The sequence below is a fragment of the Pygoscelis adeliae genome, unplaced genomic scaffold (genome assembly GCF_000699105.1).
Source record: "Pygoscelis adeliae isolate BGI_AS28 unplaced genomic scaffold, ASM69910v1 Scaffold38, whole genome shotgun sequence".
Taxonomy (NCBI): Eukaryota; Metazoa; Chordata; class Aves; order Sphenisciformes; family Spheniscidae; genus Pygoscelis; species Pygoscelis adeliae.
In genome coordinates this window covers 18,653,419-18,672,085 of record NW_008825614.1, presented here as the reverse complement: position 1 = coordinate 18,672,085, position 18,667 = coordinate 18,653,419, and the positions used below count along the sequence as shown (strand labels likewise).

General features: G+C 42.7%; 2 protein-coding genes across 3 annotated transcripts in view; one reads left to right on the top strand and one right to left on the bottom strand.

Moving 5' to 3' along the window:
- SYN3 (synapsin III) overlaps nt 1-18,667 on the top strand; it is a 186,327-nt gene that overhangs the window by 40,514 nt on the left and 127,146 nt on the right. For both annotated transcript variants that reach the window (XM_009332980.1, XM_009332981.1), the window contains one exon: nt 5,387-5,476. In XM_009332980.1, the coding sequence (XP_009331255.1) occupies nt 5,387-5,476 (90 nt within the window). The remainder of the gene's footprint in view (nt 1-5,386; nt 5,477-18,667) is intronic.
- The window catches only part of TIMP3 (TIMP metallopeptidase inhibitor 3), a 12,681-nt gene continuing 2,464 nt past the window's right edge, over nt 8,451-18,667 (bottom strand). The window contains exons 2-4 of the mRNA XM_009332979.1: nt 14,521-14,632; nt 13,700-13,821; nt 8,451-13,062 (exon numbers count right to left, since the gene is read on the bottom strand). Coding sequence (XP_009331254.1) covers nt 12,865-13,062; nt 13,700-13,821; nt 14,521-14,632 — 432 coding nt within the window. The 3' untranslated portion in view covers nt 8,451-12,864. The remainder of the gene's footprint in view (nt 13,063-13,699; nt 13,822-14,520; nt 14,633-18,667) is intronic.

Genomic DNA, 18,667 nt, shown 5'->3' with positions numbered 1-18,667 from the left:
TGAGCCACAGAAGCAAGGCTGGCCATCGTAGCAGCTGCTGGAAGAAGTCAGATGCTGATACCATTTTGGAGTCCACATGTGGGTCTTCCAAGCAATTTCATCCCAAAGTGCCCTCTATGATCACTGATGCCCCCAGAATGGAAATTTCCCTGCAATGTTCTAGGTCCGAAGCACAGAAACTACGAGCTATATGGATGTGACAAGGAGATGGGACTTTCCAATATGCCCCCCATGGAAAACTTTTAGATACTTTTTTAGGAATTCCCCTTACTCATTGCACAAATTTAGCCTGGGGTGAGATGGAATGTTTATAGCAAGTGGTAACTATCTTCCCCATTACCTAATTAAGCCTTTTTTTGTTGTTGTTTTTTCCTTGGAATAAATATCCTATTAGACTTCAGTGTGTTGACTGGTAGTTCAAATCCAGCTGAGGTCTGTAATGACTCAGACTTTTATTTCCATGATGGTGCAGTGTTGGATTTAACTCATTTCTTACCAAAAAGGTACCAGTGTAATAAACATAGTCTTCTAAGTTTCCACCCCCTTTGTGACATTTGGGGGTTTTGTTGAGACCAAAAGCCAAGTCTTGTCTTTTCCAAAAATGTTGCAGTGCAGTAATGAGAGTAGTGAGAAAAATCTCACTTTTCCATCACTGTATAGGTAGATGATGCACATTTGGCCTCAGTCCGCATTTGAATGACAAGGGTTGCTGGGAACGGAAAGGGGGGGAAGAGAGGGATCAATACCAGGCTCAGTACAACACCTTTGCATTGTTTCCTGCAGTTGGTCCTACACACACAAGCATATTGACCCTGCTGACTAGACAAAAAGCCTCCGCATTTACACTGGCTTTTGCGGAGGAAGAGAGTCATGTGGTCTATTCCATCTGATTCTGGGGCTGAGTCAGTCAGGGTTTAGCTGACATTTTTCAACTCATGCCTTGTAATTACATTTCTGATGGTGTTCAGGGGCCTGAAGATGTGACAGGCCTATTTTTCCTATTATTTTTAGGAATCTAAAATGAAAGAAAACAAACAAATTCAGCACATTGCAAAAAAAAAAGAAAAAGAAAAAGCAGGGTTGGCAAGGCAGTGTGGGAGAAATTGGCTCTGCCAGTAACTTGGCTCTAGCTATTCTGGGTCCGGTTGTGCCATGCTTTCCTCACAGGGAATACAGCTGGCTCAGACAACCTTCCCAGAGGAGTCAAGGAAACCACTTGTAAACACTTGAAACAGGTTTGCAGTTTTCTCCTTTCCCCACTTCCCCCACACACACATGACCCCCCAAACCAATGATTGTAATGCATGAAGTAATCTAAGAGCTTAGATGGGATCTGAGCTGGTATTTGGCACCACTGAAATTTTATCAGGTTGAAGCTCAGGTAGAGATTGCAGTGGGGCATTTGAGGGCAGAAAGCTTCACTGGCAGTGGAATCAGAAAAATTTGATTTTGTGATGGCTGGGAAATGAGAGATAGGGACAGACCACTTCGGTGCATGTTCCACTCTGATTGCAAAACAGGCATCTTGAAATAAGGGATCTGCTTAACAAAGATTACTGGAAACTTTTTGGACCTAGAAAACAGTTGAGATACATGAAGAAATAAAATTAAATACCCCTGGGAAATATGCTTTTCACTCTCCCTTTTTATTTTTTCCAAAAATGGCTCCATTTCATAGAAATGTTTATGATTTTGTGGAGGGGGATGGAAGTGAGACTGTTTTTCCTTGGCAATTTGCAACGATGTTTTTTTCTCAGCAACTCTAATTACAATCAGCTGAGTTTGGGCTTGGGTTTACTCAAACATGCAGCCCCATTTTTTTAATGACATTTGCCAGGTTTCTAGTACTGCAATACACAAATTTCTTCAAAGGTTAAAATTTGCATTAAACACAGGCACAGTTTGAAATAGGTGTTTCTAAAATAGAAACAGACATATTTAGGGGGATGTCACACAGAAACATCTAAGAAACCTAAGTTTTAAGATTATCCCAGAATTATTGAGAAATAATGCTACAAGCACCGTAAACACAATGCTTCAACCATTAATAATAATTTTTGTGTTATAAAAGTTACAATATGAAGTACAGTGGGAACAATGCTCAGAGTAGTACTCATATTACATGCAGTAATGCCCATAATTGTAAGGCAACTTTTGCATCTGTAAGACTGCAGGAAATACAAAGTCTTGAAGACAGTCATCTGCAGTGACCAAGAGACTCCCAGCCAAACTGTTATTGACTGTCAAGGGATATAGGCTCCCTGATGACCTAGACACTTCAAAAATATGCAAAAGGGCTTGAGATCCTCTGAATGGATCTTTTTATTCCTCTGTGAAGACTCCCTGCCAGTAACTCTGATGTCCAACCAGCCAGGCAAGGCATCTCACTTAAAACCCAGACTGTGCCACATTGCCTTGCCCTGTGTCTTGCTTTCTGGTCTGGATGCAATCTCACTAAAACCAGTGGAACCACAGAAAGTAAGAACTGATACCAAAATGTGGAAGGGGCAGTTACATCTAGCTGAGCTGCTGACAGTAACATTCCTTCTACCCATCTAAAATGCACTGGGGGGTGCTACTTGAGTTCTGCTATCAGGTATCTAAGAGGCTGCTGGACCATTGAACATGGGTGTCTCTTTGCCAATATCCTGTCCTTAACAATTGCCAAAAAAAGGGAAAAAAGGAGGTAGTTGTCCCATAAGGGTCAATACCAAAGTCAGACCTTTTTGCAGGCTTGGCCCATTGAGGAGGCTCCCAGATGGCTGAGTCTCTCATCTGTCCATCTGAAACGCTTGTTATTTCAGCAACAGCCAAGAGCTGTATGCTTCAAAAGGAAGCCCAAGGAACAAGTCAGGACGCTGTCTGTCAGCTGCACAGTTGTTCCAGTTATTTTGTTTGAGCTGTTTTCCTAGGATAAACGTATGTCGCCTCAATGTCACAGCGTCCATGTTTCGCCAGGGCTGCGCACAGTGAGGGGCATGTGCTGCTCTCAGCCAGCGTGTTTTTCCTCCTCTCCCTGTCTCTGTCTCATTCTGTTTAACTTTTAAGCCCTGTTTGCTCACTTTGCTAGTCAAAACAGGGCTTTATTTTTCTTCTCTAGGATGTGCAGGGCTAGTGCAAGTAGTTAAGAGAAGCAAGCTGTCCTCCTTCCCCAACATCAATACTCTCCTTGCCAATGATAATTATTCTACACGGGGAGTTTTTCTCTTATCTGCTGATGCATGTGAGGGCGTGGTGGTGTTAGTGATGGGATATACCGCCTCTTGATGTTTTCTGGGTTTGCTTAAACGCCAAAAGAATTCTTTGCATTTATCTGCAAATCTGCTGGCAGCTGCTCCTTCAGCATGTGGCCTGGGACTGGCACACACCTTGCAGCCTAATTTTTTTACACACTGGCTGCATTTTTTTACACCCATACCACCCTTTAACTCCCAAAGGGGTATTTCTTCTCCACCACCAAGTGAAGTTTCAGCTTCTTATACAGAAATGCTTTTGCTTAGACTAACCCAGTAACCAGGACAGGAGCCCTAACGTAGCTACTCAGCAGAAAACATTCTCAGTAGCGCTCTCTTTATCTGCAGTGGAACTTTGGGGTTACGATTTGGTACATTTACTGGCTTCAGCCGTTGCTCAGGAGTGCTCAGAACATGTAAGATTAGGCAGTTGATGCTATTGGGAAGAAAGAGGGCTTTCTTTCTCTTCCCTTGTTCCCTAGATGTCTGTCTCCTTCCCTTAATCTGTGTGTTACCTCCCTGTGTGTTACCACCTGTCACACAGGTGACACAAAGATCTTCAAGATGAATGCATCCCTAGCTTTGATGGGGAACTTGAAGGAACTTTTGTAAAGGACTTACAGTGAGACTTGGCTCAGAATGGAGGCCTTTGTTAATTTAACTTGATTTTACCAAATTCCAGGGGGCTTGGAAACTAGATTCAGTTTCTAAATTACTTTGGAAATAGGACATCAATGGGGAATTCAGTCACATCTACCAGCTCAGCAGCAAACAAGATTCTTATCTGCGGAGCAATCCCCAATTGTTTTATTCTCTTAAAGTCCATGAAAATAATCTAGCTACCTTATCCAGCTTAACTCCCCCTTCTGCAAGGCTGCCAGTCTAACCACTTCACCAACAGCGCTGCCAGTTCAGCATTTTCCATGGTAACAGGGCTGTACCTCTTCAGAGATAAAGCAGAATGGCTAGAGGTGTGATTGTAAAGAATCTAAGTTGCTCCCGAGATCTAGAAAGTTTCTGGCATATATATATATATCACCTCTTACTCTCTTTGGTATACCAACCCTGCCCCGGCAACATTTTCCGTCATGGTTATTAAGTTTCTCTCTTATAGTTTTGGGGTTTTTTTCCAGCTGATCAATGACAGATTGAATAGGGAGGCTGCAGACAATGTACAGTCTGTGTCTGCTTGCTTCACAGATGGCCGAAGCGGAGCAGGAATTTGAACAGAAATCAAAACTCAGTCCTACCATGGGGAGCTTTGTGTCTGGCTGGGCACAACCCCGAATGATAAACAGTTTATAATAGTGATGAGAGTGGTGATAATGGTGAAGTTCATGCTGACAGGCTGGGATGATGGCAAATGTTCACCCTTGTACGTGAAATACCAGCACTGTTGCATTCCCCGTTGACATTACATACTGCTTTCTCTAGACACCATCCTCACAGATTGGTGCTTCCCTCAGACCTCACCGGTAGAGGGAACAGGGGTAGCAGATGATCTCCCCTTTCTGCTGCCATGCATGGGGGGCTGTCGGGAGACCCTTGGTTCATAATAGATGTCAGTTATGATTGCCGGTGGGTCTATGCTTCCTTCATCTAACACTCAAACCAGGTAGCACGGGCAATTCCCTCTAGCCATCTCTGTCCCTTAGCAATACTCCTTCTCTTCAGCACGATGAGTAAATATACCTTGCTTTGATTTGGCTGTGGGGCAGAGATCCAAGGGAGATCTTTGATTTATTTTGTCTCTGCTCAGGAGTGGTGGCACTGATTTCCTGCCTGGTCACTCCTCTGAGCCCTCTCCTCTACCAAGAAGAGCACCCACCCACCCCCTCCCCAGCCAGCCACAAAGCTTGTTCATAGCAGATCTGTAACTAAACCCAAACTGATCCCCTTCTGGCTCTTGAAACCCTTCTCTGCTCTCTTAGTCCAAGGTTTGTGTACAGGCTGGCTTGGCCCTGGGTAAATACAGCAACTTCATATTTTCTTGCTGCTCTCAGGTCAAGAAAGCAAGGTGGGAAAGGCATATCAACATGTTTCTCTCACCTCCTTCACCAGTATCAGAACATTTTGCAAGCACTTACCTGCTACACATTACACCACTGACATCCACTGTGTCTGTTTTTCTGTTCCCCCCCCCTCACCCCAAGTTCTCTCAGCTCATTAAAATCTTCAACTCGTTGGGTCCTGAGAAGTTCCCCCTCGTGGAGCAAACGTTCTTCCCAAGCCATAAGCAGATGGTGAGTACCTTTGCTTTCTTCTAACTACAGGGTGGATGGGGGAGAAGCAACGAATGTGAGTTGGGCACAAGAGATGGCAGTGGGAATGCTGGGAAGAGTCTCAGTTTTACTTCCAGAGAATTACTAGCTAAAAGCAATATGCAAAAAGCAGTGCTCGGGAAACTCTTTCTCTTCTTGCCCAGCCCTCCCCCAGGTCACGTAAGGACCCTGAAGAAGTGAAAAATTAGAACAGGCTCAACACCAAAACAAAAATCCATTGTAAAATCTAATCAACAAAAGCTCATCCCTTAGAGTAAGGAATCACTTTATTCAGATAAAGTGGATTTTTTCGCCTCCTGGAATTGTTGAAAATATGTTGACAATTTGGGACATGGGCCATAAGAGATGTTTGTTCCACAGTGACAGTTTGCTTGGTCTGCCATCCGTGAAACATTTATCAGCCTGACTAGGTACTCAAAGCAAATTGGAGTTCTTGAAAAAGAGGTTATTTCAGCTTGTAATGTTTCCTTTGCACAGTGGCTCTGGGGTCTAGTCTTCCTGTCAACAACTAAACACTCAGTGCCCTGTGTGGCTACTGGGCACTGTACCAAACTCTTAAGGCACCTTCCAAAGAGATCTGCGTAGGTGCCTTTAGTCCTGGAGAACACGGCAAAGTGAGTGGCTTTGTTTAAAACTGTTCGTCTCTTGTTTTCCCTGGGTTAAAAGGGTGGGTAGTCCTTCATGAATTTTTGCTCCCAACTTCCATCCATGAATTAGTGGCTCTTCTTACCTGGCTGAGGCTTCGATGTGACCCCGCGTGAACCATGACCCCCCGTGTGAGCCATTGGCTGTCTGAGCTTGTTTCCCACACTTGATTGTGAACTCAAGCAGCATTGGCAGCCTGAAGATTAGGGTTGTTGAGATGTCAAACTAGGGCTCAAAAACATTCAAACCCCTCTTTTCTCACACATTTGTTGCAACACTGTGGGCCAACCACAATGCATAATAGGGTGTAGGTACCTGATGGTGGATATAGGCACCTAGTGGGATCTTCAAAATTCAAAAGGAAGCCTCATTTAGATTTTTCTTGTGAAAAATCCCACCGGTGCTCGCTAGGTACCTGAATACCTTGAAATGCCCGTCCTTCATCTCTCTGTTCCAATACTCTGTTCTCTACCTGTGCTGTGTGGACAACAGCGCTTCCATACTTCACAGCCACATCATGGAGGTAAGTACGGTCATGAGTGCTGTGAAGCACTCAAGTAATGCAGTGGTAAGAGTTATATTATCATTTAAGACATAAAGAAATGGATGGTCCTTAAACACCATGTGACAGTTTGTTGCAGACTTTTAAGGCAAATTAGTTAATAGATTCTGTTGCATTTAATTCCCGCTGATTTATAAAGAAGGTTTTGTGACATATGTAATGCTTCAGGACAGTGTGACTTTGGTGACCATCACTTCAGGAATGGTATTTTTGGAATTCATTGCAAATATGCTAGCTAACACTTTTAGCATTATTTTCTTGTCTGGAAATCTGATTCTTGATTCCTCAGCATGTAAATGCATATTACCAGCACAGTAGTTCCGTTTAGCAGAGCACTGATTTAATTTCACGTATTTGTCATCTTTGTAACTGATCACCTACTTGGAGATGCTATCGCTTATTTGCAGATGCTATTGCTTACTTCCAAAATAATACAGGAACCTCTTTAAACTGTAGATAATCTCATGTGAACACAAACACTAGTGTTGATAAGCAAGCTTGAGTAATCTGGTTTAAATCAGTCACTTTCCAAACATTTACACAAGCAACAAACCACTTGGGCAAATTCAGGCCAGACCTTTCCAGGTGGGGGGTCTGCCTCACGGAATGAATCTACGTTAACTTCTCAAGATCTTTTCTAGATGCATTTTCACAGTATCCTGGGCTGCGAGAGGCTGAGAGGGCAAGTGCTTAGGCCAAGCAAGCTCCGTTGCAGTCATCACTCCACCAAGTACCTGTGAAAGTTGCTTGCCCACTGTGCACCAGCTTCTCCATGTGTCAGATAGGAATATAACGATCCCCCTTCCCCACTCTTTTCTTCCCTTTCCTGGAGGCATTTTCAAGCTGTACCAGTTAGCACTTGTAAAATATGCTGTGGTCCTTTGATGGCTGCCCCCCTGGAAGTGTTTATAACTAGTGTTATGGTTTTACCTCTTTGCAATGTGATACACTTTGAGCAATGAAGTTCTCACATAAGAGATCCTCATCCTTCTATGTCCAAAACTTTCCAAAGCTTACTTTCTAAACCTTTGGATTAAACATAGAACAGATTTAAAAATCTGTTTCATTCTTTCATCCATGTAGAGGAGATTTGCCTAATGTAAAAGTGAGATAAAGTAAATTTCTAACAGTAGGCCCATTTTTGTGAGCATTTTAATTTAGTTCAGAACTCCTTCTCTGAAGCTTCCTTCTTACGACAACAGGGCATTTTTAACCAGCCTTAAACAGTAAACATAAACAGAGGACACAAGGCTCCGACATTTCACAGCAGGAAAGATCCAAAAGATGAATCTCCCTTCCTTTTGCCGCGGGCATGTACCTTTCTACCCTCCCCCCAGTGATCAGTTTACTGGAAATAAGAGCAATCTGGCAACTGTTCTTCTAAGGCTCTACTGGTGCTATATGACAGCCATAACGACTGCCTTGCTCTGTAGTGACCCCCTATGGCCAGTTAACAAGTGGGATACTTTAACTTCAAAGGGGATTTTTTGCCTCTCCTGGGCTTACCGCCCCAATAACAATTCTTAGAGAGATCAACCTCTTGAAAAGAGGGAGGGACTGCTGGAGGGATCTTTGCCAAAGAGGAAGAATTGCCAGAGGTGGAGTATCTGCTTTGGGCCCAATAAAACAGTATCAAGAAAGGGAAGGAAGTGAATAAATCCACTTGCAAATCCATTTGTGTACATTTGAAGTGGACAGAAACTAATATAAGTGAAGCAGAGACAGAATGTCTGTGATAGAAATAAAACCACTTTACTGTTTAGAATAAAAGGACACTATAAAAAGTGAACATTATGCAACATTACCTTAAAAGACAACATACATTCACTGAATATAAAATTTATAAATAACATGGAGGAAAACTGTAAACAGTGCTAGAAAATTTAGCAACAAATACATTCCTTCTGGACAAGATTTTTCACATGGGTTTGGTTCCCTTCCCAAGTTTCCATGACTATCAGGAACAGCAGAATGGCTCTATGAAGGAAGGACAGTGTCAGAGAGAATGAGAAGCCAGTACAGGCAAAGCAGCAGCAAATGTTTAGTGGATTTTTAAGATTTTTCTCAAGACTGGTAGCCCCAAAAGACACTTATTCTAAAAAAGACAAAAAAATTCTTGCAGTTCCCTAAATTTTCTTCTGCCCTTCTAAGCTATAAAATACATTATAAGTCAGATATACTTTCAGAGACATCTGAAAGAATGGAAACTTGTTCCCATGGAGGCCTTTACTTCAAACAGTCTTTACTGTAAAAAACACAACAGCATGTCTCCCATCACCCTGAGGAAGCATTTCGCTCTGGCCAAGTATGAATGGGATAAGGTGATATATTTAGGTTTTAGAATAGTCCTAGCTAAAGGGCCATGTAACTCTTCAAAACATGGGAAATTTAGACCTAAAATGGCAGTTTTGTCCCATATAGGAGAGGGGGAAGCCTCTCACAAGAGGACTTGATTCAAGGTACTCCATGCACAGATCTCCTCCTGCTCTCTACCCCCTCCATTTTGGAAAAGGAAAATCGAATCCAATTTTTCCCAAACCTTCAATATATTTTTCACATTTTTTTAACTTCTAAATGGGGAAACACTCTCAAGCAAATAGGGAAGAATATCTATAAATAAGAAAGCAAACAGCAACAGTCTAGAAATAAGCTATGCATTTTAAAAAAGTACTTTTAATAATGTCGGTATATCTAAAGCATGGGGGGGGGAGGCCTGATCCTGTACATGTCCAGAGGTCGTGCTCACATGAGCTGTGCCATTGACAGTTCTTCTGACCTTAGGTTATGGGGTGAAGTGAGGAGCATGTCAGAGGTGACAGGAAGGTATTTGTGTTGCTGCATGCCATTGTATGCTCCATAGCTTAACATTTTGGGGAGAACTTCACACCTGCCTCCTCGCATCTCCATGCCTGGTGTTGCCACATATTGCATGGCCTGCTGTAATGAGGGAGAGTTTTGTCTATTGGCAGGAAGAAATGACTTAGCAAGACAGAATAAAGGAGAGCAGATAGAAGGGAAGAAGTCTTTGAGTCTGATTTAGAGCCTGTTCAATCCATTTAATGGCTTCCTCCCACTTCGAGGGAGCCTTCAGTCAGGTTCTTGATGCAAGCACAAGCTAAAGCTTAGCCCAAGAAATACATGTCCCTGATAGCATGCACAGAAACAAAATTAAGAAGCCTCCCAAAAGAAATGTATTTTTACTGGATTCTTCCCCCTCCTTTTGGCTCCACATTTTTAGAAGCCTTAACAACTGTTTCTTTACACAGCAAGGGGAAAGATTTGCTACCAAACCCCCACCCCCACCGGTCTAGCTGTCTGCATCTCAGAAATATTTTACCGTCTGCAATATAAAATGGGAATATGCTTCATTTTCTGGTAATGCATCTGCTGTTTTGTTGTTTACAAAGCACATAGCTACATTATATCCTATGTAAGGACACAAGTCCTCATAGCATTAGAATGCAAATATTTTCACAATAATTTGAGTGCAATACTGTGATGTCTCAGCTAGCTAAATGAATCAGTGACAGGTAAAATATGCAGAGCTGCAGTTTAATGAAAATTCAAATCAACACTTCACTGCATCGAGGGGCATTTTCATTTAGCCTTCCAAAACCGTGAAAAGTGGCTGCAGCTCAAAGAGACATCAGCTTTGCGAAGTCACCTTGAGCATGAGGAGGGCCATCTCCAGCGATGCCGACTCCACACAATGCAAACAGTGAGGGTGCCAAGGCCAACTCCAACTCTGCCCTCAGTGACCTTCAGCGATTTTGTCAGCCGTGCACAGCTCGAACAGAGATTGCTCCACTGTGCCCAAAGCCCAACCCCATACTCTGCCAAAAGGGGCAACATTCTGACCCACCACCTGATCCTATGATGGGTGCTGTGAAGCACCCTACTCTCCCTCTCATCTCCAACCCATAATTTAGGAGTAGTCACAGGGAAGAGGACTTCTGAAAAGTGTTCCAAGCCTGAATCACAGGAAAATCCAAGAGACTTTCAGTGTGTTTTGTGCTGCATTGCCACTCAGAGCAGCTGAAAAAAAAATACACAGCAGACCCAGGCACCTCTCACATCAACTCTTTGAAAATCGCCTTTAAAGCTCATGTTAAAAATGAAGCTACGCGCTTTTTGCGGCAACAATTCATCTAGTAAATGGGGCATTTTGGGGGATGTACATCTGGCAGAGCTCTGGTAGCACACAAGGAACATAAAAACGCATCAGGACCCATGTCAGACACCCTTTCGTTTCCATTTGGCAAAGAGGCCCCAAACAACTCTCCAGTAGTTGAGGTCACTGACTGCAAAATGCTGTATTGCCCGGGGCTGGAATCACTGCAACACTTTTTCCTGCTGGTGGCAGCTCTGCTTTCTAAGTGGAATGAACTGAAGATATATGGAAACTTAAGATAAATAATCATAATAATACAAAAATGAAGTTAAGCATAATCTTCTCCCTGCCCAAGCCCTCCCCATCCAAAACTCAGTCACCCATTTTGTCAGCACCCCTTCTTCACCATCATTAAAACTTAAAATACTTTTATTTGATAAGAAAAATTATATTATAGTTTTCTTAATAAAAAACAAAATAGAACGAAAAAACTTCTCCAGTCGACAGCAAAGCACAAGACAGTAAGGCTCCTCCTCCCACATCACTGCGGGATATGGTATGAGCACATGCACAGAGCTATGCTTAACAGTGCCTAGAGGGAAACACAGCACTTGACACAGAAGGAATCCTCTGGGCAGCTGAAATTTTATGATCCCAGCCAGCACTTATTAGGAGACCACTTTTCCTTGCCTAGCTCCCACACACACTTCCCTTCACTATATAAACAAATGCAGCTAGTGTAGCTACAGGGGAGGAGCCGTGGCGCAAGGAGGTACAGAGGAAACAATGACTGTAGCCACTACTGCAGATACACTGGAGCTTCAATATCTTAAAAACAACTCACTGACTCGGAATGTCAATATTTCTGTCTTTAAAACACAATCAAACCATTCTTTTGTTTATAACACCAAAAAAATTCCACATCCTGTCAAAAATAGCTTATGTCATTATGTGTATATACATCTTAGTTCAGCAAAACACTATTTTGGCAATAGATTTTTTTATAGTAAGAGCTCTAGCAAGTCTCCCCTTTCCCTCTTCCATGTGATTGATTTACAGTTGGTATTTTTGCATCTGTTTAGTTTAAGGTGTTCACAAGCTGGTTTTGCTGGTGAAGCTAAGCTGCAAAAATTTCAGGGGCCAATGCTGCTCAAAACAGGATGGCACAGCACTTCATCTGCTCTGCTGTAGGTGGATTTACCTCCCTGAACACAGGGGATGGGGCTTTTGTTTTTTAAACAACAACAAAAATACAAAATACTCTCTGTTTTGTTCTGAGGAAAGCCAGAACTTCAAATGTGCTGTTGCATTCACACTGTGACTGAATTAGCTAGGACAATCAGTCAACAATGCTTTTACCAGACGATGTGGTCAGACACACCAGGTGAATTCTCCCACTGCTGGAGTCAATCACATCGCCAGTCTCTCCCATAGAGGAGGATTTCTTTCGGACGTCATTTTTTCCAGAGTTTAGGCCGGGTTTCTTTTCAGTTTGCTTCATTTGCCAATCTGATTAATGAAACCTGTTTTCCTTCAGATAGATTTGTCTACGTATTTTCAGCACTTAGTGCATGAGGAGGGGTGACGGGAAGCCAGCGCATAGAAGAATACAGTGCCTAACTGGCATACTTCTTAGATTTTTGTTTTCCTAAAAAAATAGAGATTGTATTGCTACAGCTAATGATACATGTAAGAGAGCAAGGGCTCCATCTTTTTTTTTTTTTCTTTTTTTTTTCGCTCCCATTTTTCCCTCTGGTGTGCAAAAGTAAGCTCCCAAATGTCGTCTGATCAAAATGAGTGGTATCAAAAAATGGAAAAGGTGATTACAAATTCAGTAAGGTAGCACAGACTTTTTTTCTTTTCTTTCCTTTTTTTTTTTTCCTTTTCTTTTTTTAAGTGTTCGAAGTGCTAAAATTTGCATGAAAACAGGCACTAATTTCATTGTCATCATCATGATCTGGTAAGAGTTAGTGTCCAAAGGAAGATCAGCCACAAGTAAGGGAGAGGGGAGATAAGGAAGGGATAGCGTGCTCAGGGATCTGTGGCATTGATTATTGTTTTATCTGGAGGCGCCCATCCTCTATACCAGCTGCAGTAACCATCCGCCCTCTGGATGCAGGCATAGTGCTTCGCTTGGTATCCTGAGTGGCCGAAGTTGGAGAGCATGTCTGTCCAAATACACTCACTCTTGGAGGTGGCAAAGCAGGGCAAATAGTAGCAGGGCCTAATCTGAAATTGTAAAAAGCAATCAGGTGAGACTACATGGAACAGCAGCAGCATATAAAATGTCTTTTTACCAGAGACAAGGGATTCAAAATTCCACTCCCTCAAAACTTGCTTACTAACGCCAAATTCAGCCTCAGTTCAGTAAGGATGTAAGCATGTGCTTAGCGTCACATACACAGGTAATTCCAGAGTCAAAAGGTCTTTTCAGGTGCAGAAAAATTGAGCTTGTGTCTATGTTTTTGCAGGCCTGGGGCCATGAGCAAAAATCATAGTGTCAGTGCCAGGTTGTGAGGTTTTAAGCACTTAAAATGTTTACACAGGAAAAAAGCTGGACATATCTTGCCAAGCCTCCGGTACCTGATTTCATTCACCTGCAAATGATTCTGTGTGGATTCTGAAAGCCTTCCCAACCCCAATTAACTCCAACAGGGCATTAAAAAGGCATAGACTCTGCATTTTTATTTGATTGTCTCTTCTCTGGTCTCAACACTAAAGGTGAGCTTTACTTTTTCCCTGTAAAAAGTGTTGTCCTCCATTTCTCTTCCTGGCTGTTCACCAGCATCATTGGTATTACCAGCCAAGGGAAACAGAATTCTAGGGTTTGAATGTCTTAACACCACCTAATTAGAGATGCACATACCTTGCATCCACAGCCCAGATGATAACGATGATTCAGTCCTTTACGCTGGGACAGAGTCAGCCGGTCCCATTTCTCATACCAATTGCAAAGGCCAGTGTAAACCTTCCCTTCGTACACACGGCCTTGAAAACAGAGACATAGTCACAAGTTAGCACTTCTCAGCTCAAGCACTTTTCTCGTTTCCAGAGATTGCTTAATGCTCTCAATATGTTTGGCTTCAGTCACTGCTCAGCAACTGCTTTCTTTTTATTAACTGGTTCAGGAATCTCTGGCCAGCAAGATTACAGCACTTCTGTAAGTTAGGAGTGTTGTGCCAGCTGTAAGCAACAGCAACAACATGCAGGTGAGTAATGCTGTCAAGCTCCTCTCAATAACAGAGCAAAACTAAGTGAATTGACACCTTCACTAGAAACAAGACTTGGCAACTGCCACATCTCTATCTCCTTGCATCCCCCCATCTCAACAGCCTGCATTTCTCCAGCTCATTCCAAAAGGGATCTTCCATTTCTGGCACAGCTGAGTAGCAACCAGTTCCCTGTGACAGACATGCCAGCTCAGGTATGAATTGACAGCTGTGGACTGTCACACAGCATATTTGTCACAACATGGCTGGGTGTAAGAGACACTTTAGGAAAGAGAGGGAAATCTAGAAAGTGAAATGACTCTCAGCATTAAAGAATACTGAACACCAAAATACTGTTGGCCATCTTAACACTTGGGAAGCTGTGTACAGAGCTGTCTACACAGCTGTCCATGTCCTTAGCAGGTGTATGTATAGAACAGAAGAGGTTTTGATTACGAAGAAGTACACTGTCCTTTACCTGTAATCAGATATTGGTACTTGTTGACCTCCAGCTTGACTCCACAAAGACTCTCAGAGGCTTCTGTGTAGATGTACTGAACATGTGGCATTATCTGGAAGCCCCTGTACATCTAGAGAAACAAATAAAAATGCTTTAAGTCATCTTAAGATGACAACTTTTCACTTAGATTCTTTACAATCTGTGTTCCTAGACTGTGGTGGCAAGCAGTGAACTTTTAGTCTTTACACAGGTGAAGGACTAATGGCACTAGCTGGACTCTGATACAAGTCTCCCCACCAGATCTGCTGGTAGAGAATACCCACCTGTTAACAAGCCATTGCAATTCAGCACAGGGACCACTTTTCCCCACTCGAATTAGTTCCAGCGCCACTGAGTGAGCAAAGCGCCAACATTGGAAGCTCTGCCAACATCCTGAAGAATTTTTTTTCTTTATATAGCTCATAATTAGCGAGAAATTAAATTACTTCAAGTTTGGAATCTTTCTCCTTCATGTGATTTAAACAATTTCTTCCGAACTAAGGGATTTTTCTTTTTAAACAATGACCCTATTTTCCAGTGTTGCTGCTCTAAGAGTTTCAAACCTTTGGCACTCAATCTAAGTCATCAAGCCAGACACTTCCTTCTCAAAAGCCTAGCATACGCAACTCCTGCTGACCTCAGCAAGGATTTAATGTTTCTCTAACTAAATGACTGCAGAAATAGAATTCTAACCCATCTCCTTTTTCATAATCTTTCTTAAGTGGAAGCCAACATACAGTTCAGTTTAATTGAAATATGAACCCACAGATATACTGGCAGTTGGATTCAGTCAGAAATTAGCATGTGTCCCTATCTGACCTGACCTTACCGCTGCAATTTAGGGAAACTCATGCACGCCTGTTAGTAGCATAATGAAGTCTGTGCATAGCAATGAAACAACCACTGCATGCATACATTGGACCCAATAAAACATATCCTAATTTTGAAACATTAATTGAGGATGATTTTCCTCCAAATTTCATCTTTAAAATTTGGTTATTTTTTCAAAGTATTGTCTCTCTTTCTTCCTCACCAACTGTATGAATGGCCAATGTTTAAAAGTTAAACAATAGGAGTCAGACAGAACCACAGTTTCAAAGCATCTCCCAGCCTATCCCTTCCTCTGTCAGCTTTATTGATAGAGAGCACATTCACATTCAGTTTAACTGTAAATATTAAAGTGAGGCAAAAGAGGAAAAAAGAATCCCAAACAATCCCAGAGATATAGATCCTTGCTGCTGTGTCACCTGAGCGGTGGCATTTTCCTCCATGCTGTATTCTATTTCTTGAAGTCCAGTATTACCCCAGGATACATGTCCCCATTTGTTCATCTTTCACTATTCCCTCCCCTCCTTTAAAAACAAGAACCCTTTTTCTTCTACAGAATTCACCTGTGCTATTCTTTCTGGTGCTAGGGGCCTGATTCATACCTCTATGAAGTCAGTGAAAGGATGTCTGTTGATTTAACGGATTTTATGGTAGGCCCAGATACTGCATATAGAAAACCAAAAAACTACTACTAATTCTGCTATGCTGAGAGGTCAAACTATCTTCTGGGCATCCACGGAATGTCTGCCAGGTTTTTTTTTTTCTCCTTATATTACCCCAATCAGCATAAGCTTATAACAGTATCACAACTCAGTAACAGCACTGCTGTGTAAAGACATGCTAAAGGGTTTGCATTTTCCAGCCTTCCTTCCACACCCAGCAAATATGCAAGGAAAGCATTTTTTTAAATTAATCATACTGTATCAACAAAAGCTTACAGATCATGTTTGGAAGACACCATTGTGTCCCTAAGTGTGCAAAGTCTTTCAATGAATATGGAAGAACTGAACCTTGCCCAATCTCTTCTTTATCCCTGCAATTTTCTTGGTGTGGGATGATCTACTCAGATTTTCCAATTACGCTCAAGATAGTTGGAGATCTAGGTTCTGGCACAAGCATCCTGTCTGTCCCTAGATGAGTTATTTAGCCCTCAGTACACTTTTGTTCCTTCTCTGTAGAACAGCTCTGCCTTGCTTCACAAGGGTACTGTGAGGAAAGGCACATAGAATAAAGATCATGTGTTCAGAACCCATTCTAGTGGGTGTTACACCAAGAAGCTATGATAACAGTATCTAAGCAGATAAGACTAGCTAAGGTAACAGCTGGGGCTGCCCAGTCTCTCCAGGCAGTGCATTATCTACACTGCAGAGAGCTGTATGCTGTGCATGTGCAGTACAAGTGATCTGTCACTCAGATCTGCAGTCACAAGTGATCTGCTAAGCTCCAAGTAGTATTGGGCTAATTAAATACCTGTGCTATAAAATCTACATGTGCACGGCCACACTTTGAGCCCATTCTCCCCCTTGCAGAAAGGGCTACAAGCTAGACTAATCATTCCTCTGAGAAGGTGCTCAGGCCCTTCCTACAGGACTCTTACAGTCGTCACTCCTCGCATCTTCTGCACCATCAAGCTCAACATGACTGCCTATGAAGTAACTAGTGATGCTGAACTGGGGTTTGTTTTTTGACTCCTGGACCTAATTTCCTGTTCACATTACCATCAGGGACAGCACCATCAGGGTTGCTGAAGGAAGCATGCTCAGCTTCTCAAAAAGCACTTCATCTCACCCCTCAGTGACCCTCATCAATGCTAGCAACTGTCACGCTAATTGACCCAGTGTTGGGGGCAGACAGGGCCTGCCTCATCCTCTGATGACTAAAGAAAATTCACCATGACCTTGGTTCTCAGGTGAGTAAAAAGAAAATTTGGCAAGGGGGAATCTTCTACAGATGCCCTCTTTCAAAACAAATAAAAGAATACCTTAAGCATTGTTTTTGGGTACACAAAATATCCTGGAAGTGCTACTAGACCAGTCAGAAGAAAACCAACCATAAAGCTAGCCTCTCTCCTAACTGCTACCCTCGGAGTCCTCCTGTCGCCACAAATGTGTATTTTCGGAAGCGTAATGACAGGGAACAAAGTATTAGCAAGCGTCACATGGTGGTGCCTGCTAGTGCTGCTCTATTTCCAGCTGTGTCAGCATTCCCCTTAGCAGCCCCCATACTGCCTCAGAAATGCACATGCAAATCCTGTGGTGGTTCCTGCTGCATGGTTAACTTCACCCTGTAATACAATGTTCCTCCCTCTATCCCTCCCATGTGAGGTCACAGTAGATAACAAGGCTTGGAGTCATCTTGCCTAACCTTCAGCTACCTAAAATTTAGGCGCTTCATATGAATTAGGCATCCTCTCTAGTCAAACACCAAGGACGGGCACCTCCAGAACAACTCAGCCCATCCTAAAATAGCTGTCTACAACTGGTGGGCTGAATTACGCTTTGGTGGTTCCTGTCTCTCTCCACTGACAATCAAGAGAGCAGGAAAGACTCAACACCTCATTTTAGTCTGTCTAAAATTAAACTAAATTAATCCCACCCCACTTCTTCCTCTTGGGACTATCAGGTTTCATCCCTTAGACTCATTTTACAGATTAGCAACAAACCAAGGAAAGCCTCCTTGCTTCTGGCAGCCTGTGCAGAGTGCTGCCATGGTCAACCAGGACTGTTTGTGTACAGGGAGTAGAAATATCTTATCTCCTTGTTTCCTTTGCAGTTTCCTGGAATAGGTTTGGGCCATTCTCAGAATGTACTGCAGCATCACAGAACATGGAGGGGTTAGATCAGTCCTGTGCAGATTTTTGACATGTGATCTTGAAATATTCTTAAATTATTTGAGAAAGCAGTGGGAGAAGGCAGAGGGTGCTTGAAAAAGCACATGGCCTTTTCAGACAACAAACCCGAATGCTAGAAAGCCTGGCACTGTTCTGTGTTTGTGGGCTGACCTTGTGCTCCAGTCCAGGCCCCAAGCTGGTTTAGTTGTGAAATTCAGCAACGAGTTCAGGAGTATTAGTGAGAGCAAGAATCAGCCACAGCAAACTCCAAGGAACCCATGACAGTAATACAAAGATTGTTTGTTGCCTTTTAAGGCTCTCAATCCTTTTCACAGGCAATTCAGTGCACACTGATAGACTAAATGACTTGTTTATTTTTCATCTGCAGGTGCAGATGGGTTTATAGGTGGCCAAAAAACACTGACGTTAATTTTATCTTCAGAGTTGTTCCCGTGCAGCTGTACAGAG